We start from the raw sequence: 27,843 nt of genomic DNA on the forward strand, positions 1-27,843 counted from the left end.
ACTCATGGACACTTCCATTGTATGTTTGCGACTAACAATCCATCACAAGGCCAAGTGTTAGCGTTGGAAATGAGAAAGGTGGATGTGAAGTGCAATCACGAAGCAGAGAAGGGGTTAAATCCTCTTCTGTGTGCATGCAGCCCTTTTCTTCACTCCACTTTCTTCAATTTTCGTCCCCATAACATTTATTCTTCCTGTTCCTCCCTTGGCTTTCATCTGTCTTTGCTAGAGTGCAATTCCATCACCCCTGTGACCGATATTCCGTCTCATCTTCTCATCAACCCCCATAACTTTTACTCCACACACATATGAACACACACCGGCACAAATAACCCCGTTGAGATGTACAATTATCAGGCATCCAGCACGCAGCCATGGTGGCTTTAGAGAAGCCATTAGCCAACCGAGTCCTCTTACCTCCAGGGATTTAACACACTCTTGAGGAGATAGCACACACAGAACACTGTGTTTTTAGATTCAATAGATCTAATCTCACAGCACAGACTCAAAGTTAATCGGACCGTTGCAACAGGTTGACAGGACATATATCTCTCTGTAATGTAAAAACGACTAACGTAAATTAAATACAGTTAATCCTGGTTTGGACAGCATAAGGCGGTGCTTGAATTCCCAAACAATGATCATTATTATTACAAAACTGATTAAGTGCTCCATTTTCTATTACAGGAACCAGTAACAATATTCAATTAGAACCTTGCATGCATGCCAGCAATCATTGTATAAGAGTAGGAGTCATATTTTTGAAATGCCAGATGACTCATGTTAGCATGAAATACTTCAGCTTCTCTATGTGCTTGGTGACAACAGCTGTGCATGTGGACGGGTGGAAATGTGAATGCTTTCAAAGGGAGTGAAACATGGTCATGCAATCCAAGCGGGCAAAGGTACCATACGAATAATAACAGGCATAAGCAAAGCTAAAGCAAGGAAATAGTTTGTCACTATCTATGCCCCTCTCTCTCCTCCTTCGCTTTCCTTTCAGCTTGTATCCTTGGACCAGACTCTCAGAGGGAAATCCAATTTGTGTTAACAGCACCATGTTGTCCTGATAAGATCTATCACCTGGAGCTAGAGCTGCAGCCAGAGAGGCAGAGCACCGTGGACACATCCTGAACTGCACCTATTACAACATTGACACGATCACACATATCCACACATGCAGACATGCTCACACACAATTGTGTTCATACTACACATGTAGACATGTGACAAAAGTTGTGAATAAAGTGGTTAGATCTTTCATCTCAGAAAATTCCACAATAGAAAATACAATAAAATGAGTGAAAGTAAGGCTATCAACACAATTTGTATTATAAATAAAAGTACTCATTATGCAGAATCTCCTCTTTCAGGGGTTATTTTATCATATAATTATTGGATTATTATTATGTCTGATGCACCATAATTTAGTATTTTAGCATTTTAATTATACTTAATAATACTTAAATTTTATATAAAATACATATTTAATGAGTAGATAATATGTCTCAATCTGCAAGGTAACCATTGACTGTCAAATAAATTAAGGAGAGTAAAAAGTACAATCCTATCCTAAAGTATTAAGTACCTAGAACTTACTTAAGCACAGTATTTGGTCACCAGAGAATACTAACGCTACAGTCTATCCAGTCCACATACACACAGCATTGAAAACAAGGGATAAAGACATACAAAAATCAAACTACACAATTTTGGTTTCAGTTTCAAGCTTTGTCTTGAAGTGGCCTCTTAGATACTGATGGTTGGTCTGAGCAGATCAATAAAGTGACACAGACAGTGGCTCACAGTCTCTCTCCGTCTGTCACCCCACCCACAGCACCCGGTCTTTCACATAGCTCTCTCACACATACACACAGAAAATGCAATATGTGTCTGGTTCCACTCAAGCAATGTGACACTACAGCACTTCTTCAGACATCAAATAGGGTCAGCAAGTGATTTCACTGAGCTCCGTCGAGTACCTTTTCTTTTCATTCCCAGCCTCTCTGGGAATAAATGAGCCAGTGCAACTGAGTCTTTTTTTTACTTCTATTTTGTGATTAGATAGTCATTGTTATGTGCTATGTTCTGCAGTGTCTGTGAAATGTTAGAAATATATCGAAATAAAATCTTTTATAGTAGTTGGTTTGTATTTAAAATGTTTTGCTTAATTCTAAGCAAGGTTTAGGTTTAGTGTGATGGATGAACAATCTGGAAGAAACGAGTACCTTCATTGCCTGGGCTTTCTTGTGAAACATCTCCTCCATGTCCTCTGCCAGCCTCTTTACCAGACGCAGACCGTCAATCTCCTGCACTCGCACGGCCCGCTCAAACTCCTTGTATTTCTGAAAGAAAACCACACGTTCATGTTCAGGTTACAATTGCTGCGAATGTATATGTCAAGATAACGTCATCAATTTAGTCTTATAAACATACTTATAAAAGCATTATTGCATTTTGGGTAGTGCTGGGCGGTATACCGGTTGATCCGGTATACCAGTTTTAATTTCCCATATTCATTTTTCATACACAGTCATACCGGTGCATAGCCGAAACAACTGCTTAAACTCTTCAACAGGCGCTACGGTCGGAGCTAGTTGTGTAGAGTGTATTGAGAGGGACCCTTAATGGTTATAACTTTATAACACAACAATTAATAAACCACAACTAACTCTCTTTAACGGGCAACACAACGGCACACAACAGTTTGTGACACATAAACAATTTGTAACACTAATAATTGTACATTTATAAAAGTACACCGCCGAACGGCATGCTGGGTACAGCTCGCTAGCTAGCCCGTTAGCTAGTCTGTTAACAGCTGGGAGAGGCTCCGTCGCTACAGTAACGTTACGTTAAAGAACAGAAAAGAGGGATGCAGGACCGGAGATGCACCAACCTCTGTGCCCAAGAGAGGAGCTGTGTCTGCTGTTTGGAAGTTTTTTTCGAGGCCGTCAACCAGTAACGTTAGCGCTAGTGACACAGTGAAGCCAAAGGGTCAGATTGAAGAGGCATTTGCTTGATGCACTGCATATGACAAGAAAAGCAAGAGGTGGAGCGACATTACCAACGCAATAACGATCCACCTCTGCAAGTGATATACCGTGAAACTGCCAGAATCTTAAAAAATACCATGATACACATTTTTGGTCATACCGCCCAGCACTAATTTTGGGCATTTTTTTTAAATGCGGAAGCTATAAAAAGCAGTTTATTTATATAAACTAAAACCATAAGTGACATGACATATGACACAATCTACAGTAGATCTCCGATAAGGAAAACTTGACAAAAAAAGAGTTTAGGGAAGAACTGAAAGAATTGTTAAGAAACACTACATACTAGAAGGGATTCCTGTTCCAGGATGAAAAGACATGCAATAGATGTTGTGTATATAGAGTAACCAAAAGTAGCAGTGCTAAAATTATAAAATATAAAAACCACGGACGAGTAGAAATGCTACAAGAAAAGTGGAATATAGCTTAGAAGGACTTACTTCTCCAAACTGATCTACATAAAAACAAAACCAATCAGCTCAGCCAAGAGAATTATCAGCCACCTTCCACTTTTACCAGCCACACATAAAGCATCGATGACACGCCACTGCCCTCAGTATCTGCCCCACACTAAATCACATTATTCTGCAATTCTAGGGTGCTTAACTTAACCAGCACCATAACCGGGGACAGTGACATTAAGTCTCGCTAATTCCACACCAATACATGCCACACACACATATATGCAGAGCTGATCTAAGTGAGGAGGTATACTACTTCAGAAAAAAAAAAGAGTACGAAGAAAAGAAAACCATTTTTGAAATCTCTGCAAAGCTGTAGGCGACTGTGTTTCACTCTTGGGGGATTTAACAGCAGATTACCGCCATATCAAATAGCATGCCCCCTCTAATGTTATGCCAACCTGCTTAGACGCATGCTCTCAGCTGCTCCTGTACAGCAACACACAAGGAGCTGAGCGAGAGGAGAGGGATCATGGTAGAGGAGAAATAGGGACAACATCAGACACTGAGGCGGCAGCTTTTAGATTTAGGCAATCATCTGAAAAACTGCAAGACATCACCAAACAGAGAGGAATATCGTTACTGCTTCGTACCAAAATAATTGATAAGGGTGAACTCGAGGGTGAATCGAGTACAAAAAAAGAACACCGAGAGAGGACACTGAATTTGAACATTGATTGTTATCTTGTTAGAATTATGGCCACATTGCTTGATTGCCTCCATCCCAAGGCGAAGATGCAACCAAACAGACACAAACACATGAGAAAGGGAAAAAGACCGATAAAGGGAGACAAAAAGAGAGACAAGAGAGAGAGAGAAAAGATAGGGAGGGGAGAGCAAACACTGTGGGTGCAAAGAGATTCAAGAGATGCAAAGACAGGTAGGATGAGGAAGAAAGGGAAGGTGGATGGATGTTAAGGGTGAAAAGTGAAGGTAGAAAGTAGAGAAACAGGATAATGGATGAACAGAGAGAGCACAGGAAAGTAATACTGAAGTGGGAGGTCAGAGGGCGGTGTGAACTGCTGTACGAATTTAAAGAGCTGCAGGTGGGCAGAAGGGAATCATTTGGTTTAATATGGATTTAAAATAAGAGCTTAAGTGGAAGGGATTTTTTGATAGCAATTGGAGTGATTAAAGAGAAGAGGGTTTGATTCATCATAATCATAATAGAGTCTGGGGTCATTAAAGACAGGTGGAGCAACGAGCAGCAGGGACAGCGAAGAGCTACTAACATTAAGAAGCCAGGGAATGGTTGAATAAAATCAAATTCATCAGGGGAAACACTCACTGTTTCATCTTTATCTCCATATCATAGAATCAACACTATGTTCACAACCATAACACTGAACCGTCTGTGTGCCTTTGAAAGGCTGCCGAAGTGGTGCCTTTGCTGCCAATTTCATTTGCATGCCACAGTTTGGAGTATCAAGATTGTCTTCAAAAGCTCCGGTGCAGCCGTCCAAATGTGCTTCTGTTTCGCATATGTCTGAGATTGGATCAGACACAGAGAGGGAAGGGAAGAAAGAATGAAAAGAATGAAATAAATCTTACAATGGGAAGACGCACCTCAATACGTGGTACCTTAATGTCCTTTTAGATGCAATTATTTCTCTTCAGAACTGTTCTGCGTGACAACTACCCCACAAGTTTCCCATTTTCTCAAATAAACTTTTGTCCCTCACCCAACAGCACTGCTTATTAATTGCAGCCTCGAGTAACATATTCTGTAGCCAATCAAAGTGACGGGCTGATGACTCAGAAGCCAAATTACAGCGACCATAACCGTATGAAAATCAGAGCGATAATCCCACCGATGACTGACAACTGCTGTGTGTTGGAGGAACAGAAAATCCAGGTTTAAAGCCAATCCTGGTTCCTGGCTGGTAGTGGTGGGTTGTTAAAGCTGACAGGTCAGCGGCGGCTCAAACCTGAACTGGCTTGACTGGTCTCTTCACCAATTTTCTCTTTGTCCATTCTCCCTTTACGTGATCCCTGCAGCTTCTCTATAGTCGGTGTATCTCCTGCTTTCCTCTTTCATCCATCTTCTCTGCACCCACTTCCTTTGCTAATTATAAAAATGAATGGCTGACTTCATTGCTAAAAATCCTCCCTAAACACAGTTCTTAAGTCTTTTCTTTTGAAATCAGTATATTTTTGTCTGCAGCTCCACTAAATCCTTGTCCATGAAACTGGCCCAGAACTGACAGATTTTACACACTTCACCGAGGCATAAGGAAAGCAACGAGTTCCCATGCCCTGAGCCCAAGTGTTTATGTGTTTGCAATCACGTTTGTGTGGTCTGTGAGAGGCGAAGAGGGTCCAGATGACCACAGGCTGTCTGCAGCGCTATGTTCAGTCAGGCAGGCCAGAGCAAACCGGGCCTAATTAGCCTGAAGCTAGCCTCTTCACATCACATCAACATCACAGCAAAGCCAACTGACATACATCCAGAACCACCATTTCCCAGGAGAGGGGACAGGAGAGCGTCTTCAACGGGCTTCATTGGCAACTTAAGGTCAAATATTATTCTAATACATTAAACCTACAACATGTAGAGTTGCTTTATGTAAGTGATTTTAATTTATGACATTTTTCTCAGGAAGCATTTAGTCCTCGTCACCTGAGAAGTACCACACAAGTCTTGGGACTTTTCCGCTTTGGAGGAGGTGGCTTGTATTGGGATGTAACACTGGGCTGGAGTAACTGTTCATGTCTTCTAGCTGCTCATCTCCTGCTGAGCAGTGACACTATCTTCCAGGAATTGTATGTTTTGGCCTGACTTGCTATCGAGCACAAAATCATGTTCCTTTCCCTTTTCCCTGAGGGTTGTTCTATTTGCTGGTTTGTGCACCTGGATACTGGCCTGATTTACCAGTCGCATGTACTCATTTCACCAGGGAGAATTCTGCAGTGCTAACCTATAATATGTCCTGGGCTTCAGCTCAAACTACACAACAATGAAGTGGGTCCATATTTTAACAGTGGTTTCAAAACGTTTTACACATTACAAACTCAACAGCAATGTGTCTTTCTAAAAAAAAAAAAAAATTCTGCAAAGACACATTGGAAAGACGCACCGCTGATTATTTTTTTAAACATTATTTTTTCATACCATGAGCACCACAAACTCCTCCATTCACCTCCATTGTATAAATCCTCTATATTGGAGTCCATTTGGCATCGCAAATACAGGCAATAAGACTGTTTGGGGCAGTCTCCAGCTGAAACTTTACTATTCACTGTTAGATGGATGATTGTTTTATTCTTTTTCAGTTAGTTAGCAATAGTGTAATCAACCACGCTAAATGATTGACAGCTTAGGAGGGTGGGGCTCAGTGTGTTGTACAGTATACAGCCACTCTTTGAAGCTGCCCTGCAGCCAGTCGTTGTCACTTGAGTACCATACGGTGCTTCTATGCCAAAATAACTGTCTGCCCATCTATGAAACTACAGCCCAGTCACAAATTTCACTTTTCGCCTTGAAAGACATATATCAGGCTGCTAAGGCTGAATAATGTGTCCATTGCAAAAAGTCCTTTGAACTGTGTTGAAGACAAGCAGTGGCGACACATATTGTATGGTCTGTGGTAACTCAATCCGTCTCTTTCTCTCCCCCCTCACCCCTCTGCTGTGCCGCATCACATGAACGAGCTGATGCTGCTAATCTCTCTCCTGCACAGTGCTCTGACTCTAGGACAACAATCAGAGGCTACCATCGCCACATCCAGGCTGCACTTTAGCACACAGAAACAGAGACATGTGCAAGCCTGCATGTGCACACACGCACCCACCCACATGCATGCATACAAAACTCAATAAATTATCCAGTAAGTACACAGACGCACCAAAAGATATGCAGCAGCAGATGGCAGAATACATGCGTAAAAGCATGTTTCTCTTTGTTGGTCATTCATCATAATCTGTGAATGACATAATATCATAATGTGTTTTCATATATGTATGTCATTTCCTTGGGGTTTGATAATAAAGTGATTAATGAAGGGGAACAACTTCATTTCACACTAAGACTGAACTTCAATTCCCCAAATCCCAGCTCATTTTACGCGTCACCAGAGCCCACTTTACCTTGGCCCACACTCACACAAGCTCACAGCTGTTTGAATCTCTCTCTCACACAGACATAAAAACTCTTCTTATTTTACACTTATTAATTATTAATTAATTATTGAATTTTTAATTTACACCTAAAAGTATATATAAAAGCCCAAAAATAAACAGTGTTTTTGCATAGATATTTCCTGTCTCTCTGGCCACTAAAAGAAGCAGAACATTCACGGCAGACAAAGAGAGGCAGAAGTATGTGGCAGGACGACAAGCATACTACCCTGAATTACAAGTGTCTGTGTGCTATTCTATCTAGTCAGATTCAAGCTGTGTTGTATCGTTTTCATTCACAAAAAGCAGCCCAGTCTGTGTTGTTTGCTTCTGCCAGTTTCTCTGACTACAAGTAGATGAGTCTCATTTGATGAACAAAAGAGACACGGCTCAGAAAAGCCTCTGAATGTGTGTGTGTGTGTGTGTGTGTGTGTGTGTGTGTGTGCTGGAGGACACAAGGATAGACTACACAGGGACAAAGAGACCAATAAGTCCACTTTACAGATGATGTACTGAGTTCCCTGAAATTATCAAAAAGATGTGGAACAGTCCACAAGATTCACATGTTTGTCACATGTCAGGTGTGCTTGTAAAAACTTTTGATTGAAAGTCACTTCACTTCTTCAAGATACTGATGATCAATAGCAATGGAGGAAAACATGAAAAAAGGAAGAAAATAACTGTATCAGGGACTCCCCATCACTCTTTTTAGCACTTATCAAAACAAAATGTCTCCTTTCTTTCTTTCATTCATCCATAAACGGAGCAGCAGATTAGCAGATTAATATCAATGTCGTTAATATGTTACTGAGTAAAATTTTGTAAAGCATGGTGTAGCTGCAAATCAAAATGTTTTGGAATATTAAATAAAATACATTAAAACAATAAAACAATGCTGCAAAGCAATATTTGCCACCAGCAGTAAGATTCCAATAGCTGTACTTCATTAAAATCACAATCTTTCGACCAGTAGGATAATGGTGATTTTTTTTTTTTAATAGTAAAATATGTCATGCTTATACCACTACATTTCAGAAGGAAATATTTTACTTTCTACAACACTGCATTTATCAGTTAGTTACAAGTGCAGTTCATTTGGCAAATTTGACATACAAAAGATAAGTAAGTAGTTAAAGTTGTGTCTCCATGTGTCCATTAATGCAAGCTACAACCTTGTGCCGACAGTGCGAGAGCACATATTCTCCTAAAACATGATCAGGAGAACATACGTCTCGCAGTGTCATCTTTTCCTATGAAGGACTACTGACTCCCCAAAGCCATGTTTGTAATTACAGCCAACATGGCTCGGGGAGGAGGAGGAGGGGAGCGGCGGTGTAGAGACAAGGAGAGAGGAGGTGAGTAGAAAAAGCAAGAAGAGGTAGGACCCAGAGGCATCACAAGGTTAAAAGTTAATTCTGCTTTCTGCCACAGTGTCACCACTGAGTGTGCGACTATATGTGCAGCAACCACGGGAAAAACACAGAGTGAGGGTTGAGGGACTGTCTGAAACAATTGCACTTTGACTGATGTTGCATTCACTCCAAATACTCCCAAGTCTGTTACTTGAGCAGACAGGAGCGCCAGCCCAAATCCACAGCAGGAAATCAGTGCTGGATCACAGGATCTCCCAGGAACGCCAAATCGTTGCTGTGCCCTCCTCCTTTCATACCCTCCCTTGTATGCCAGCCGACAAATTGTTCCCTTTAAAAGAAAAGCGCTGGCCGGAGATGAAGTGGAACAATTAATTTCACGCTTGTCCTCCCTGCCTCAAAAGCATGTTGGTCTGAGTCGCGTATCTGGTGGCTCAGAGACACTCCCCCCGGATAGTAAAACACGCACACACACACACACACACACACACACACACATACATACACAACACAGACAGTATGTAAATCAAACACTTCCTGTAAATACTTATCACAAAGATATAAAACATCTTTAAACACTAATAAAACTCATGGGATCATAAACTTGTCTTGCCTGACTGGCCACACCTTAATTGCTGCTCCATTCACCATAATGCAAAATCTATCAGTGAGGATGAACATAATATTGATCATAACGCAGAGATGTCTCAAAGTAAGATCAATGTGCTGTGAATGAGTGGGGAGGATTATGAGAACAAATGTACACACACGCACACACAGCTCTGACAGACCACTCAATCATACAGAGAAGAGGGCAGCTCTTGATAGGAAATAGACAGTGCCTTAAAAGTGAGCAGGGAAAAAGCTTCATTGTGGTCTGTTGCTGGCTCCTGGACATCTACCACGCGGTCAGACTGACAAAGGCTGAAAAAGCATGACCAGGAAACCAGATCATGGTTTGACTATCACTTGGCAGTAGGCGTCCTGGTCTCATTTTTCAAGATTCAAGACACTTAATTGTCATTGTAGGCATACAACAAAATTACATTTGTTAACTTACAGTGACCAGCAGCAAGTGAGCAAGATAAAAAAAATAAAAAAAAACATTAAAATAAAAACGAGCAGGATAAAAACACATAATAGAAGAAAATGAATACTAAAAAGTTATTGCACATGCAGCAGGTTAATGTGTACAATAAAGTGCAGGGGGGCATCAACTAGTTCTGGTTTTCAGTTCTGCTGAGTTACATCGGAAGGCATCATAAAGTATCTGTTAAATATACAAAGTTGACCACATACAGTAAAAAATTGTCCCCCATGCCATTTCACTTTGCCAGTTGAATACAATGAATCACTTAAAACAACTTAATTAATTTGGAGGCTGATTTCAATGAAAGATAACCGAATCCTGCCTTGTGTCTGGTGGCTTAATGACAATGTTCCACATATTGTATCTCTTTGCTTTTGATTGATTAACGCTCTGTTAAGTCTAGACAGATGACAACAGCTAAATAATGATCCTACAAGTCTTTCTTTATCATCACTCTTACATGCTGGTGTCCTATTCTTCAGTGGGCTGACAGCAGCGACAGCAGCTGTAAATATGACATCAGTAAAACAGCTGAAAACAGTTAATAGTTTCATTTGCAACTAAACTGTTGAACTTAGCATCAATTGAAGTAATAACCGTCATTATCTCAGGAGAGTTCAATGAACAAACAATCCCCAAATGTGGATGTGAACATATTAAAGACTGATTGTTCAATTACAATAAAAAGGAATGCTGTAGACTTACAACTTGGACTCGAGTCAGACAGGGTTTTGCCCAATTATTTTCCCAAGATTTGGAACCTGCATTCAACCACAGCCTGCTCGAACGTAATTGGTCAATATACTCGAACTACAAACAAAAGCCAGAATGCTTCGATGCTAAAATAATATCCCTTTGCCTACAGATTCTACATGTGAATGCAGAATATGTTCATAAAGATTACAAATACTGCAACAGAAAAACACAATTACTGTAACATATAAGGAATATTATAAAGCTCGGGTCATTTTAATGGTCATGCAGCAATCATACCCAAATGAATGACACCTTGACTTGATTTTTTTTAATGGGGACCTGCGACTTAATTTAAATTTGACCTCAAGGACTTGAGACTTGCTCTGACATACTTAAACAGATTTGTACTTGTTTCAAATTTCTTGAGACTTCCCCCAAAGACTACCTCGCTAGATCTGTGAGGCTGTACTTCAGCACAGTGGACAGCTTAGACGTAAAATGCTAACATCAACATTCTAACGTGCTCACAATGACACCGCTTACGTACATGCTAATGTTTAGCAGGTATAATGTATATTGCGATCACCATCTTAGTTTAGCATGTGCTAAATTAGTGCTTATTAGCACCATACACAAAGTGGAAATGTATTTACTTTGAGGGGGCATGAACACAAAACAAAATTTCATGGTATTCGCATTGTTGAGATATTTTACTTTACCAAAAAATTTCATCCTCGTGGTGTCAGTATGAGAAAAGTCAGGGGGTCACTGAAGTCAATAGGCTTCATGGGGATCACAACCTTTCATGGCAATGAATGTTAAGATATTTCAGTCAGGACTAAAAAGGTATAGCAACCGACAGACCAACAAATCAACCATGCTGGTTTTGCTCCAACATGTTGAGTATCATCCATACTACATAACTAAATATGAAAATACGATTATTATTTTTGTATCTCTCAGAAATTAAATTTGGGAATGTAAACAAAAACTGCAACCCAAAGTTACTATCATTCCAAAGTTTTAAAAGACTTACACAATGAAATGCCAAGAAATGTAATTTGAATCAAACACAGCTTCAGCGTGATTATTTTTAATCTTTTGGTTTCCGTTTCTTAGTTTTCCTTTTTGCTTTGCAGTTTTTCTGATCTGGTCATTGCGGTTAATGGACAAATGTTCTAGGGGCAGGGATTCTGTGTGGTGTGGCTCTTTTGTTTTTCTAATAGTCCAATAAACTATCCGTCCAATCCTGGCACTAACTCGGAGAGTGAAGATAGAACAATACTACAATGCTCCAACAATGCTATTAGCATTCAGGCAGCAGCCCTCCCTACAAGTTTGAATTAAAATAATAACACTCAATACTTTATGAAACCATCAGACTGATATTTGACCATATACAAGCCGTGTTGCTCTTTTTTATTTCAGTATAACTGAAACAAGTTACACACCTCTCCCATTTCACTCCTCAACACAATTCACCCACCTGCAGCTCTGGAGTGTGTGTGTGTGTGTGTGTGTGTGTGTGTGTGTGTGTGTGTGTGTGTATGTTTGTGTGTCTAAGTGCTTTTGCAGTGACAGTGTTTAAAGGCTGCCTGAGGGCTATTAAAAGGAACAGTGGAATAACAGCTGTACACTAACACGAACACACACACACACACACACACACACACACACACACACACACACACACACACAAGGCCTTATGGTATATAGCTGGTACCGACGTTCAGGAGATTGTCCCAGGCTGCACTGTGTCTGTTGGGCATGCACCATTGCCCCACAGAGTGGGTGCCAAGTCCCTGCTCTCTCTAATGACCGCCATATTTCAATGTCCTCACATGCCTTGCCATCATGGTGTGCCCCCCCACCACCCACACACACACACACACACACACACACACAGATGCTCCTTAACGGCTGAGGCTGACATCATCTATGCCAGCATGGGAACACATCTACACTAAAATAAATAAATAAATAATGTACATATATAACGCAAAGGCAGCCTATAGTACAGGAAGTACCCTCTCTACAGTCTCCACTCCACATTTTATTTCATGCAGCCATAAGTCACTTCACCAAAACGTAATAGCAGAAAGAGCAGGTCTAATCTGTTCACATGGAACTGATAAATAGTCCACAGTCTATCTGTAGTTGCCTGCATTCAGTTGGTTTCAGCAAAGTCGTGGAAAACATTTTTCATGCATTGCAGCACGTACAATGTGGCTTGCTGCTACCCTATTCCATTCCATACATTCTCACAGTCTCAAATTGATTCTAGCAGCAGCCAGCATGAAAGTGAAAGGAGAGAGCAAAACATTGTGGTGGATGTATTAAGGTAATATTCATCCTTGCAATTGGAGATTTATTATGGGAAGTTGTACTTTTTGGACTGCAGTTTTATTCGAGATTGGCCTCACAAAGAAATGGGGGAAATAAATGTACCACCTATAGAGGAGAAGAATGCTTTTGAGAACCGCAAAAAATGTATTAGTAGACACTACGATGTTAGCTGAATATGCGAATATAATAAACAATTTTCAATAAATGTAGAACATAATACACACACTAAAATTGTTGCACCATTTATAATGAAATATATTAAAGAACATAAACATCACAAGCATAAACACACTACATAAATATGATCAATTATGAGCCTGAATGATGCTGGATTTTTGCAGACGAAACTGCTATCAATATTTGGGGGTTTTAAAAGTCAATACATTGGACAATAGTATTTTTTTCAACATAAGATTTGTTTCTCAGTTTCTAAATAAAATAGAATAAGAAAAAATAATAATCTCTCTGTGTGTGTGTGTGTGTGTGTGTGTGTGTGTGTGTGTGTGTGTGTGTGTGACTATTTGAAAATAAGGAAGCATTGTGGGAATGCATGTGGTCAGCATCAGTGTTAACAAATCTGTGGCATTTAAATAGAGGTCACTTTCTCTGCTGTGAAAGTAAATATCATTCTACACACCACATGACGACTGCTTGTACTATTGCGACCCAGCAGGACTAATCAAAGTCTGATTGTCATCAGCATATTGTACAGAACGTGGAAAGTCTTTCATTATCACTTTTGGGTTCCAGATGCCTACTACGCAACGGATTAAATTAATATTTAATGGCATCATCAACCATACCTCCTCCACAGCAACTAATGGTAACCTGCCTTTATACTGATTGTCCAGTCAAAAGTTCATAGATTTTCTATGGAGCTGCATTTCCAGTCAATATCAAACAGGATACTCATTAACGCTGTTAGCCAAAAACAGCAGGCTATTTTGAATTTTTGGCAGCCTTAGTTGATCAGTGTCCAAATTAACTTAAGAGGTTCCAAAATCTATTTGCAGCCACATAAAGTCTCGCAAGAGTTTTACACAAGACGGATCCTTTGTAGCCTTAACCCTAACATACTTCAACCGAGTGCTTGAGACGGCACCAACAGGTCAGGTTAAGTACAACTCAGCAAGGTGTCACAACTCAAAATGTGCTTTACCAAATGGTTAAGAAGTCCACTAAAGGGTAATAAATAACCAATACTTTGTCACCACACACCTAAAGCATGACCAGCATTAAATTAAACTTTTGCGAGTCATTGAAAAATTTGAACCAGTACCACATTGTGACCATTGGATAAGTCAAAGGCCAAACTGAGGACCAAAACGTTGAAAACATTCCATGCAGTTGACATAAAAAATAATGTATGGGTTGGCAAAACTGTCTCTCTATGGACTGCTTACTTTCCACTCGTTAACTGTCTTTCTTACCGCACGTGAACACCATGTAATCAATACGGCTCAGCATTGATCCATATCAATTATTGTGTCGAAGTAATCATTGCCACTTACTCAGTGCTCAGCATTACCACAATGTCATCTGCATATTAGCCAGCACAGGCCTTTAACCCACATGATATGTAACGGAGACACAAAAGGAAACTAAAATAAACACCCACTAATAGAGTTAAGTTGAGTTTGAGGAAGAGATTCTGTTGCCTGGGTCCAGACCTTTGAAACTGGCCAATGCATCGTGTTCGAGGTGACTAATTCATCATGCATCGTAACATGAAACAGCGGTTTCTTGATTAAAAAATTTAAAAAGCCGTAAAAATATTACTAAATGATGTATCAATGCATTTCCAGCAAATACATATGCCTTCTAATGACGCATGATTTGGATATTTTCATGTCTGGGAAAAATCGATGATTTAGCCTCTCTCTCTATAGTACTGCCAGATGCCGGGTTGAGACTTTGGCATAGCTTCTTTTAAGTGGCGTCTTTGTTGGCGTATTGCAGACCCTCTTCTCGTGCCTTCCTTATTTGTGTGTTACAAAACATTGTGAATCTTAAACCCTTAAAAGTAATCTAAAACATTTTACACAAATCCTCCCAAAATAGCCGCAAGGTCTACATGGGAGAATTACCCCGACATCTGCGTCAGATCTGCTGAATAAGAGTCTTGAATTGGATATGACCCCCTTGATTAACAAATTCATTTATACAGCATGTCTACTCAATATTGCCCGACATTGTAGGTTAGTAGTTTTTTTAAAACTTTGGGCATACATAATTGTATTCTTCGACCGTGTGTTGGCAAGTGTGTGTTTGGGTGAGATGATAGCAAGTGCAGGTGAAGGTCATCAGGAAGAGGGGCTACTGCTGTTCCACTGAGCTGGATTTGGCAGCACTCTCACAGTCTATGAGAAGTGTTGGGCAAATGGGGCGCAGTGTGAGGCTCCATAAAGTACAGTCAAAAGAAGTGTTTGTTTGTGTGAGTGTGTGTGTGTGTGTGTGTGTGTGTGTGTGTGTGTGTGTGTGTGTGTGTGTGTGTGTGTGTGTGTGTGTGTGTGTGTGTGTGTGTATGTTGGCAGAGGTGATGCAGAGGCAGAGGGGGTGACTTGGGACACATATTGAGGACGCCTGAGAGTGCAGCGAGTGCACGACACAGTGCTGGGCCAGCGGAACTAGTTTTTTTTAAGCGTGTGGGCAACAACACTTGCTCCAAACACTGGCGTGTCCCAAGATCCCCTACCATGTATTCTTTAGTGCCGTAGCTGCATCCTATCCATTATTAAAGCAGGGGGATGGAGGGAGAGGAGGAGAGAAAGTACGAGAGAGAAGGGGAGAAAGAGAGAAAAATAATTGCGGAAGGCACAGGGACACAAAAACACATGGGTGAAAATGTTGATGGAGGGAGAGTTGACAGAAATATTGAAGGTAATGAAGAGAGAATGTGAGGGAAAGTAAGAAAGAAGGAGCTGGTGTACTAGTCCATCTTTAATTGTGAGCATAATGTATGAAGCCAAATTATCTGAGCGTGCAGAGGTTTAAGACATATAAGGAGGTACTTGTGATTGATGGAGCAGCTGTAATGGGTCGGATGCCCAATTCGGGCCATCTTTACCTACAGCACACAGTGTGGACCCACACAACCGGCAGGATGATGGATGTGGGCAGCAAGTCACAGACAGTCCTTCACACATGTCGCACACGTTAATGTGTTAAATAGTACTCGTCCCGCCCCTTTACCAGGTTTCGCTCATGTTTACTCTCTGCATGCAATCCATTCCAGAGCACAACAATCTGTCATAATTACAGAAATCTGTGAGAGTGTGTGTGTGTGTGTGTGTGTGTGTGTGTGTGTGTGTGTGTGTGTGTGTGTGTGTGTGTGTATGCTTGCATACTTGTGTGCGTCTGTTAATGTCCGGTGTAGCCACGGTGAGATGCTCTTTATCTGCTGGGCAACAGAGGCAATGTCAGACCGGAACAGCCAATGACAGATGACAGAGGATATGTATCCTCAGTGTTCAAATTCATCATCCTAACAGCACAGAGCACAAGGTGGTACACTGTATGAAAAACACTCTGTGTGCATGTGGATCTTCTGCAAAATCTTCAAGGAACTGGGAAGAAAAACCAACTTCCTTGCAAATTACCCACTAAATCAAACACTTCTCACACTGGCAAATAAACTTAGTCAGAAAGATTGGGGATAAAGCAAATAGGTAAACCGCACAACAAGTCATCAAAAGGCACTCGATTTTCTAAGCCTCCACACACAGTGTCAGCAGTCGTGCTCTTTAAAAATTTAAGTTCTTTAATCCGGTAGCAAAGGGCCTTGCTCCCTTGCTCCTGACCTCTCTACAGTAAAGGCAGGGCGTTTGATTTACAGAGGCTTTTCTCATGCTTTTCACCAACAAAGCACTAATTACAGTATGAGTGAGTGGCTGTGTTGGCTAAAGCTGGCCTGCTAGGACATGAAAGGATAGCAGCACAAGCTGCACTCTCGCCTGCTAACGTTGTAATTAACTCTGGGACACGACATTCCTCCATCTTTCTCCACTCTTTTTATTCTCTTACACACACGCAAACACACGCGCACACACACACACACACACACACACACACACACACACACACACACACACACACACACACACACACACACACACACACCTCTGTCTTCCCTCACGCTCTACGAGCAGTGGCAGAATCAAATTTAGCAAGATCATGCTTTGGTCAATGAGAATAAGAGTGGGAGGGGGAAAGAAGCAGGAGAAGAAATGGGAGGGTTAGGGGAGGTTAGGGGAAGAGGGACAGTCATCAGTACACACCTCTCCACACCCCCTTCACTCACCTCATCGCCAGCCGTGCTGAACCAAACCTGACAGCTATTCAATTTTCCCAAAGCTAAATCTAATCTGCAGCCGTCACCCCCTCACTGACACACTGTTACACTGGAACATTTCAGCCATCACCTACCCTTGGCAGCAGACTGGCACCAGCACACACACACACACACACACACACACACACACACACACACACACACACACACACACACACACGCACATAGACAAAGTCATCAATGGGCAAGAAAGGCAAATAGAGGGCAAAAAGAGAAATAAGTATAACTTTAAAAAAATAACTTATTTTAATACCTTTAAATACTCAGGTTTCAGTTTTACCAATTAGTTGAAATCTCTTATCTGTTTCATATTTTTTTCCCAACACGTCGAACCACAGCAACTTATACAGTAAACAGCACCAAAGCCAGAATAATACAGTCACATAATACATCTCCAGCAGGATTGTCTATAAGCCTTCTGTAATTCTGGTGGAGAAATACTTGAACACTTCACTATATATTTTGTATTTATTTATTTGAAAACACCCCACAAATACCCTACAGTATTATCTTACAAACTATACTATAGGAAATGTGTGGGTATTTGTAGAGGGAAAAGGCCTCCTCTGGTAATTAAAATTCCCAGATGTATAGGTCCACAATATAACACTGAAATCATTCTAGCATTGAGTTTTTCAAATTAATGTCTTAACATCTACGCTAACACAAATAAAACATTTTCTTTAGAAATATTTGAAAAGGACAATTTGTGTAAGAAATAAACAACATTTAAACTACATTGATTTATTTTTAACAAGTATGACCAATGTATAACATTTGGGAATGAAAAATGCTAAATCGAATTAAAACTTAAAGCACTGAGTGGAAAATCAAAAAAAAAAAAAAAAAAAACACCACAAAAACTCATAAGCAATTCTTAATTTTCCCACTGTTGCCATCCGAATATGCAATTAATTTTCAATGAACGTGAAAAACTGACATGCATAATCATTTCCACTTCTAAATTACATAATTAGTCACACCCTTAAATCTGGTTAGTGTGATTGAAATACATGTTAAAAACACAAATAGATACACTTTGTCTGTTCCAATACAGACAAAGTGCCTTCTGTAGTATTACGTTTTGTTTCAATGAAACAAGTCTTGAAGGAAAGTCTCCAATAGCTCAAAACAAATTGCTGTTGTGTGTAAATCATAACAAAATTAACTGATCTCTTGGGTTTATTACATAGACAGCCAGGCAGCCCATTAAATAAAGCCAAATTAACTGGTACAGACAAAAATAGGCTTTTATATAGGTTATAATAGGTTTTTGCACTAACTATAAAGGATGCTATACAAATTAATTTAGATTTTTCAATCAGTGATAACATTGTATTTTATAGAAATACCCCACAATGATGTTAAGTTTATTACGGTATAGAGTAGTCCGAAAAAAAATAGTATTCAAGACGTCTTTCTCTCTATACTCCATAAACCCAGCACACGTATGTTGTGCTTCACTTCACTGGACGACTTTTATACTGATAGATATTTTTCATCTACCGCTTGTTGTTGAGGAACCACTCCACTTTGTCTTCTTTTGCTCGTTGTTCAAGAATATTGTCAGCATGTCAACATGTCAGTGGCTTGCAGCATCAAGCTCTTTGGTAATAAAAGGAGAACGGTATAGCACACCATACATGCTCACACACCCAGACACACAAACTCGTCTTCCCCATCCAGGCAAATCGATTCCAGCATACTCTTGGTCACACATCATTACTTGTTCCTATCATCCTCTGATCTTTTGCTGTGTAAACGGTGTGTGTGTGAATGTGTGATTGAGCATGCTTTTAGTAGGTATGTAAATTTAAGACACACACACACGCTGCAAAGACATACAGTACGGTACGCCTGCTGCCTACAGCTCATACTTTAAAAAAAAATATGAAGCAGACGTGCCAGCCGCTGTGGCGATCCCACAGAATGATCATTTGTCTTATATCTTCCATTACCAAGAGGCTTGAAGTTATTTCAGCGTGGCATAATGTCCCACTACTTTGATTCCAGAAAGCCATAACATCAGTGAGGTGAAAACTAGTCCAGCCAACAACACACACACACACACACACACACACACACACACACACACACACACAGACACAGACACAGACACAGCCAGGCTGGCTCGTATAGACAGGTTGCTCAATGATACATGAAATTAAAGATTTCGACAGAATAGCAGTGAAGAGGGTAAAACACACAGAGCTAATTCTAACTATCAGTGGGAGATGTTTAATGTGTTTCAAACAAAAGTCTCCTTTCCTTTGTATGTGTATACAGAGTTCAATGTGCACGTGTCGTTTGCTAACGTCTGACTTGTGTAACAAATTGAAGGCTTTATTGATCATGTTGTTTTTTTTCTTCTTCTTCTTGTTCTTCTTCAGGGACTATAACACAAGTGCACACACACAGACACAGACAGACACAGACACAGACACAGACACACACACACACACACACACACACACACACACACATGCCCTACTGGTATAACCTTGAAAGAAGAGCTGTTTCCGATGGCTACAGGAAACAGGCTGTGGCATGAGAAGGGACGACAGCTCAGGACAGTAGAGGAGAAGAAAGAGGAGAAGGGGGTTTGGATCAAAGGCCAAATCTGGTCCAACTGGATTTTAAAAAAATATTTAAAATTTCTGTCTTTATATTCAAATGATTAGATTTAAATCATTTCTGTACTCATGCCCTTCTGTGAATTGTTTTACAACTTAGTAGTCATGTAATACTTGACTATTTCAAGTCATACATTTGTCAAATATTTAGCCTACAAACCTGTGAAAGCGTCTATATGAATTATCTCAGAAAGTCATTTATGTTGAACTTTTTAAGAATATCTCTCATTCAAGGTGATTACATTGGAAGTAAAAGCAAAAATCTAATTAATGCAGAGTCAACAGAGAAACTGTGACATTTTTGGCATCTTGGAACACAAAGTAAAAGTACAGGCCACAGTCGGTGCACGACTTTAAAACTACTGTACAGAAATTCTGATTAAAACATAAAACCTCAAGAGCACCGTATTGTCATCATGTTAATTCTGTGGTTGCTTAACAAAAAGTTGTGTACTGTAACAATTACATTTGTGCATCGTCATGAGGCAGGTTATAATAATTGAACTACCCAGCCACTGGTCCACCTTTTGTCAAATAATTCCTTATGTTTGGCTATTTATGCAGCATGATTCAGGTTAAGTTGTATGCATAGTGTGTGTGTGTGTGTGTGTGTGTGTGTATGTGTGTGTGTGTGTGTGTGTGTGTGAGTGAGTGAGTGAGTGAGTGAGTCTCATACAGAGGTATGGTGCTTTCCAAGGGAGTTTTGTTACACTATAGGGTCAGAGAAATAACTGAAGGGAGACTGAGTATATCTGTCCCTTGCCCAGGGGAAACAAACACACGCTCTCTCTCTCTCGCTCTCTCTCTCTCTCTCTCTCTCTCTCTCTCTCACACACACACAAGCCTTGGTCTTTTCTCCTCAGTACCCTCCTCCTCTCTATGTACACCAGTGTGTATCCCTCATTCTTTCTGCCTATTTAAAAGCATTTGCCCTCGGGGAAACTGTGGTCCCTCCTCAGAGTTCCTGGACAAGAGCTGCTAGACTGTACCGGACACACAAAAAGGGAAAACACACAGGACGGTGAGCATCTATAAACCCTGTACACCACAATGCTGTGAGATCCAGCAAGTGGGCACAGGGAACAATACTTGCAACATTTGGTGTCAAAGATGCACTTTTCCCACAAAGAGGTCTTGAGTCTTTTTTGTGCTCAATTAACCCTGCGGCCCTCATTTGCATTTCATAAAGAGGTCGTCACTCTGTGGGAGGGTTATCTTTTTTTCGAAGGCAGAAAAAGATGAGAGGGGGGAACAATTTTTATCCTATCAACAAGATAACGCCACTCCTCTGGCTTCCGAGCAGCTGATGAAATCCACACAATAGGCCTATATGTGTCTATGTGACTGTGCTTGTGAACATGCAGTGCGTGTGTGTCATGTGCTACATCTACTGTATGTGTGTGGGAGGGAGGGAGGGGGGAGGGGGCATGCTGTGTGTGCACTCATGTAAAGGGTACATGTGTAAGTTTTTGTGTCAGATCGCTAGTTTGGCCCGTGTGACACCAAACAGCAGCCACACACCACAGTGGGTCTATGCATCCGACGGGACCCTGTAACTGACGGCCCCAAGCACAACATTGTGTCTGTGCACCCGCTGAGAGGTTAGCTGCGGCTTGGCCCTTTATCCACCGGCTATCCATTAGCCAGTTTTAACTCATGCTTCATCAACTGACCCTCCATTAGGGAAATTTGCATTCCATCACGCTCAAATTTTGCACTATAACGCCACAAAGCAGAGTGGAAGCGGGATGGGAACAGACTGCAGAGAGGTACGAAAAGAGTAAAGAGGGTGTTAGAAATGTGAGGAACATTCAGTTGCTTAGCAAAAAAAAAAATTGCTTTCCGGAGAGTATATCTGTGTGTGTGTGTGTGTGTGTGTGTGTGTGTGTGTGTGTGTGTGTGTGTGTGTGTGTGTGTGTGTCTGTCTGTCCGTGTGTCCGTGCGTGAATGCATCTGCCAGAGAGCTTGTGAATTGGACACCCATTTAAAGAGTGCATTTTCCGAATAAGCTTTTAAATCTGTGCCTACCTAGTCGTCAAGCATTACAGATTCTCAAGTGGCTAAAAAGCATGGATCCTGCAGTTTAAGAGATGAAGAGTGACATTTCTCTCAATTCAAAAATTACTCAACAGCAGTCATTTCCTCTCATAAACTGGCCTTTTCACACCCACAATGCAATTTTAAAAGTCTCTCAATAATGTTCTACAAGCTCTTAAATAAACCAGCAGTATCACATAATTTCAGCTTGGCAAAAAAATATCTGGAGTACAGTGTGCGTCCCTGGGTACACTGCAGGACGGTGTACACATATTTTTTCAAATAAAAAACATATTTCAAGGACAATAAGGCTCCATTTAAAAAGAAAATATCTTCTCCTCTACTCAAATATTTGTGTCAAAGTGCCCACAAAAAAGCCTGCTCAAGTTCAGTCATGTGGACATTTGAATAATATTTTAAGAATACTGAGCTTACAGGGTGTACTTTCAATTTGACACCTGAAGTTGAAATCAGACAATAAAACCACTCACCTTCTGCAGCAGCTGGGAGCCGGAGTACTTTGCCGAGATGGACTTCATCTCCCCACCAAAAGCTGAAGCCCACAGCTTCACCCTGCAGACGGCCACACAAACACAGCACACACAGACATGCAAGGAATTAGAAACACTTGTGAAATATATGGAGGAACAGGCCACAATTAAGATTAATAATGAACAGGCTGACTTCAAAACTACTGATATACAACAAATAGACATTTGAAAAAAAAGAGGAGGCATCACACTCAACAAATACACCATTAAACGGCGGCGGAAATTATTCAACAACAAATCGCAATAAGCCATGCAATATTGCTTGGGCACTTGTGCAGCTGGAGTATTTTTTAATCAAGGTCTTCTTTAAACTTGGAAGTTTCGAGTGATGCGTAAAACAGCATCTACTTACACGGACGGAGGGATGCTTTGGTGGGTGCCTCCCACCTCACTGACCCTGGTGCTTAGAGTTGAGAAAAGTAAAAGGAGACACACACACCACGCACTGGAAATCACACAGCTCCGATCCACCTGCATCTTGGGCAAAGATACCCTCCCTACGCGCACACAGCGAGTTTTGGGCTTATGCTGCCACCGTGGATTGTTTTTCCCCCCTCCAGAGAATCCAAAAAAAAAGAAAAAGAAAAAGGGGGAAATGGAGGTAGACAAAAGTCACGTACGCTGTCTGACTAAATCGTTCATGGCAATGTGTTCAGATGTTCTTGGTGCGGGACGCAGATGAGCGATGCGCCTTGGCAAACGGCCGGATCCTCAGCTGTGTGAGTTATCCAAAGTGTCGCGGTGTGGCCCCGCTGACCGGTGCGGCGCACGCGGCTCTGCTGCCTGAAAGTGGAGCTCGACTCCTCCGGCAGGGCAGGGAAAGTCCGCTCGGTCGCTTTTTGTTTGACCGACCTCACCCGCAGAGAGCAAGAGAGCAGAGGTTCATGGGGAACCGGGGAGATCATCAAACGATGCAGCGCACAAGAGCACGCCTACTCCTCTGGAGTGATGCGACTAGCCTCCTCTCTCACTGCCTCTCTCTCTTTGCCCCTCTCTCTCTCTGCCTCTCTCTCTCCTCCTTACTCCCAGGATCTGAGGATAGGCTACTGAGGATGCTGTTATTGTTGTTGAATTACGCCATACTTCTGCCTCTCTCTCTCTTTCTGTCTATCTCTCTCCTCCCCACTTATGGGCTTTAATACAGGGCTATAATAGCTAGCCTTTAGCTTTCATGTCAGATCAAGTCATGCACTGTATGCCCAGTTCACTGAAGCATGAATTACTGCCAAAGTGCTGACGAAAGACAGAGAGGGAGAAGACAAAAGAAAGTGTGTGTGCGTAAAAAGACACAGAAGGTAGTGGGGATGTGCAGACTCTTGGTGGAAGAGGGAAGGACCACACGACAAGTCCGTTAAGCTGCACAAAAGCATGTCAAATGAATGCACTTTGCAGCAGTGACGTGGCACTGGCAGTGTGTGGGCATATGGGCTGCAAAAGAGGATGAGAGCCCCCAGGCGTCGGACCCCATGCAACGGATCGCATTTCACATAGAGCTGGAAGGACTCCGGCAAAGCATTGGATGGGGAGAAGTGGTGCCCTGTTTACAGGATTACCTCTTTCACACTAGAAGACTCACCTTTGACTTATTTCATCAATGTGAAACAGCTGGTCTTTGTCAGTCAAACCCACAAAAAAAAACATTGTTGGTTCAGACCTCTAATAAGAGTCTAAACACATGCAGAAGTATATAGAGTCAACGTCACATCTAGGCTTTTCTAATTTAAAGCAAAACTTACAAAACTGTGTATACATTCTGCAAAATAAGTTAGATTATGTGTGGCATATAAACACAGGATTACATGGGATGATATGTATTCAATTTGTGTTGTAAATTGTTAACAGTTGCTGTGTGATCATTCTTAAATAGATGAAAGCAAAACCCCTACTCAATCCATCACAAAACACCAATCGTTCACCTAACAATTGGCAATATACCATACATTAGTAATATTCTTTTAAACCGACAATTGATTTAAACTGACAGCATTATTCAGTTTACCCATGAAACATTTAGCCAACCTTATGTATGACTGTGTGTGTGTGTGTGTGTGTGTGTGTGTGTGTGTGTGTGTGTGTGTGTGTGTGTGTGTGCGTGTGTATATGCAAAGCACTAAATTAATGTATTTCAAATTAGTATTTTTTCCATACATATACTTCTATTATGGAGATAAAGCTCAGCTCATGTTCTGTCTTGTTTAGCGGTTTTAAGTTGTTGTTTTTTCATGCACACATGTTGTGAGAACCTTTGAAGTGAAATGTCCATTTATATGGTGTTTACCTTCTTCATTCGGAGCATCACCTCTTCCTTTTGTCTCTGCATGTTAGTTCATACTGTATCTGGTGTTACCTGGTGGACAGAGATGGAGCATGTGACATATAGCATACAGCATTAAAGACAGCTTTCCTTATCCCCTGCAAAGCTGCAAAAATAAAAACACAAAAAGCAGCTGTTGTAGTCGGACTGATTTTTCTTTGGTGAATGGGAGTTTTTATCCTCAAGGCTAAAGTCTACCCTGAGAGTTCCTGGGAGAGAAGTGTTATTGTGTACAGGAATATAACTGAGCAAGGCAGGGCCATTTCACTTGACAGTACTATGTGGTCAGAATAATAGCAGCTACAGTAAATGGATTGAATGGCCAAATAAAAACCACGGTAAAGTATGGGAAACAAATTAAGAAAAGCATCTGCGCAGTTCAGTTCAAGGAAGTCTTCAGTATCAGGACTACAGGGTGGACAGGATAAGTATTTATGTCTTCAGGTTTGTATGTTATTTCAATCCCATCCTGGTCCTTTGGCTGTTGTCCCCTCCAGATCTCTTTCCTCCTCATCTTGTTTCAATGACAGGTTAATTATTTACCATGTCGATTTCACACAAAAGTTTGGTCTAAATATATGTAAGGTTCAGCTAGGAGACGACTTTTCCTCATACTTCCTAGATTCACGCATGTGAGCTGTAGAGGCATGCGTGTCTCAGGAGATTTTCTGGATGGATGGGGCGTTGAGGTAGGAGGCTAAAGTCTGGATTAGCGAGGAATTCTTTTACACACTATAGTCAACCTTGAAACCAAGGCGTAGCATGCAGTCGCCATGGGGATGAGGTTTTTAACGTGGTGAGCATAACCTTTATGACATTATTAGAATACATGAGGAAAATAATGCATTGATAGATTGATTTATTAATGTATTCATAGATAATAAAGTCCTGCACGTACACACTTTATGAAAAAATGTGGAGAAGAATTAGTCACGGGTCACATCAGAGGAAAAAACATCAAAGACTAATGACCCAGTACTCCTTTCCATCCTCCCACGCCCACAACCCCTCTTGTTTCTCCTTTAACCCTCCATTTCTTCACTTCTGAATGCTGTAATCACACCTAATTTTGGAGAGCAGAGTGTACCCAAGCTGATGGTAACTGGGCTGTACCTGGCGTTTCAGCAGAGAGAGAAACTTTCTGACATTTTTTCTTCCTTTACCATCCAATAGGGATGGCTTTTAATCCCCCCCTATGGCTCTTCCCCCATGAAAAAAGTCTTGGACAGAATATTATACAAACTACATGAGGCTATAGCGCAAGTGCTTCATCACTATGGCCATGTTTCCTTTTCTGATGTGCTTAGTTTGACCTAAGGCCTACCAGCTATCCCGTATCTCTGGCAGCTCATTAGCACCAAGGTCAATTTTGCATAACCCTACGGAATAAAGGATCAGTGGAAAAGGGTGGGCGTGCTGGCATGATTTAACTGGATACACTGATACTTCAATGAGCATATATGATTTTTCTTTTTTTAATCATGCTCCCTAAATACGCAGGTTTTTAACTGGACTTTTGCCAACAATCTTTTACCCTAAATTTTAGCATAATACCTACATTTATGTGGGATTTCAGCACCAGAGGGACAGGCCTTGATAATACAACACAGGGCTTTTTAGGAAATGGTACTGGTCAAACTGAGTTTTTCCCAACTGTGGTCACCCTAAACAGAGAGATGCCACAGTTCCATCCTTCAGGTCTAGCTAAAAGACATCCAGTCATGTATCTTCTATTACATCCGTTAAATCATGGGATGATGTTGTTATATTTCATAGTTATCGCTGAGCCAAAGCATCTCTATCCAGGCTGGTTTGTATCCACACTAGAAGGCGGGGGGGTGTGTATAAGTGTGAGCATTGATGTTCTTATCTGTATAGACAGTGATGGGCTCAGTCCCATTAGCGCCCAGGAATTTCAAAGCACACCATAAATAATTCTTTGTTTCCAGGCTCCAAACTCACCTTGCTCCAGAAATACCTCCCTTAATTCAATTAATAATGAGATCCCACAGTCTTTCCTCCATCAGCACTGGCAGAGAAACAGACGACTGTATTTCATGAGATGGAACACAGCTGCCTGTGGAATATGCACCGTCATGGATCAAAAATAGCCACCGCATACAAGATTCATGGGCTCGGAAAACAAGGACAAAATACACCGAACTTTGCCCCGATGAACAGCAGGGGGCAGTGGACACAACAACGTGAGAGAGGTGAGCTTATGCCTGGTGTGCCATCTGTGAAAGCAGGACAGGGAGAATGAATGATTCTGGGCTTTTTCCTTGACACTGTGTCCTTGAATTAATCATTTGATCTCTGATGCTGGCAAAGACTGCACTCCGACAAGTAAGTTCTTTAAAAAGGAATGTTCCAGCAGATGGAAAGTGAATGAACGCTTTTGGGAAAAATCATTCTCCATAGTGGATGTCAACATACAGTACACTAGGTTGAATAGATGATTAAAAAGCTTATGCACAGAGATTAACTTGGGTTCCCTTCGGTGCTGATGAAAGGTAGCCTAATTTCCAGACTGGCAGATTTTCTTTAGAAAATTGCTGTGGATGTTTAGATGCCATTTTTACGCATTTAGAAAGGAGTGTGAAAGATTTTTCCCCGCATGTCACCAATTCAGTCACATCTTGGGAGCTTTTCGTTATTTATAATATAAAATCAAATCTTTAAAATGTTTAATAATCCAATCCAGACTAAACGTCTATATAAATGCATATGATAATTATGTTTTTGTTTGTAAAATGAGAAGCAGTAGTGAGTGGTAAAAGTTCAGAAATTCCTCCTGGGATAAATGGTGCAAGAGACTCCCT

General features: G+C 41.1%; 1 protein-coding gene across 4 annotated transcripts in view; it reads right to left on the bottom strand.

Annotated features, from left to right (window-relative positions):
* The window catches only part of cacna2d3a (calcium channel, voltage-dependent, alpha 2/delta subunit 3a), a 109,435-nt gene extending 85,846 nt beyond the window's left edge, over positions 1-23,589 (bottom strand). For all 4 annotated transcript variants that reach the window (XM_068732917.1, XM_068732914.1, XM_068732916.1 and 1 more), the window contains exons 1-3: positions 23,060-23,589; positions 22,648-22,729; positions 2,229-2,345 (exon numbers count right to left, since the gene is read on the bottom strand). In XM_068732917.1, coding sequence (XP_068589018.1) covers positions 2,229-2,345; positions 22,648-22,729; positions 23,060-23,184 — 324 coding nt within the window. In that variant the 5' untranslated portion in view covers positions 23,185-23,589. The remainder of the gene's footprint in view (positions 1-2,228; positions 2,346-22,647; positions 22,730-23,059) is intronic.
* Between the last annotated feature and the right edge of the window lie 4,254 nt (positions 23,590-27,843).

The sequence above is a fragment of the Cebidichthys violaceus genome, unplaced genomic scaffold, assembly GCF_023349555.1.
Source record: "Cebidichthys violaceus isolate CVI_PGR_0920_01 unplaced genomic scaffold, fCebVio1.0.p SCAF_6, whole genome shotgun sequence".
NCBI lineage: Eukaryota > Metazoa > Chordata > Actinopteri > Perciformes > Stichaeidae > Cebidichthys > Cebidichthys violaceus.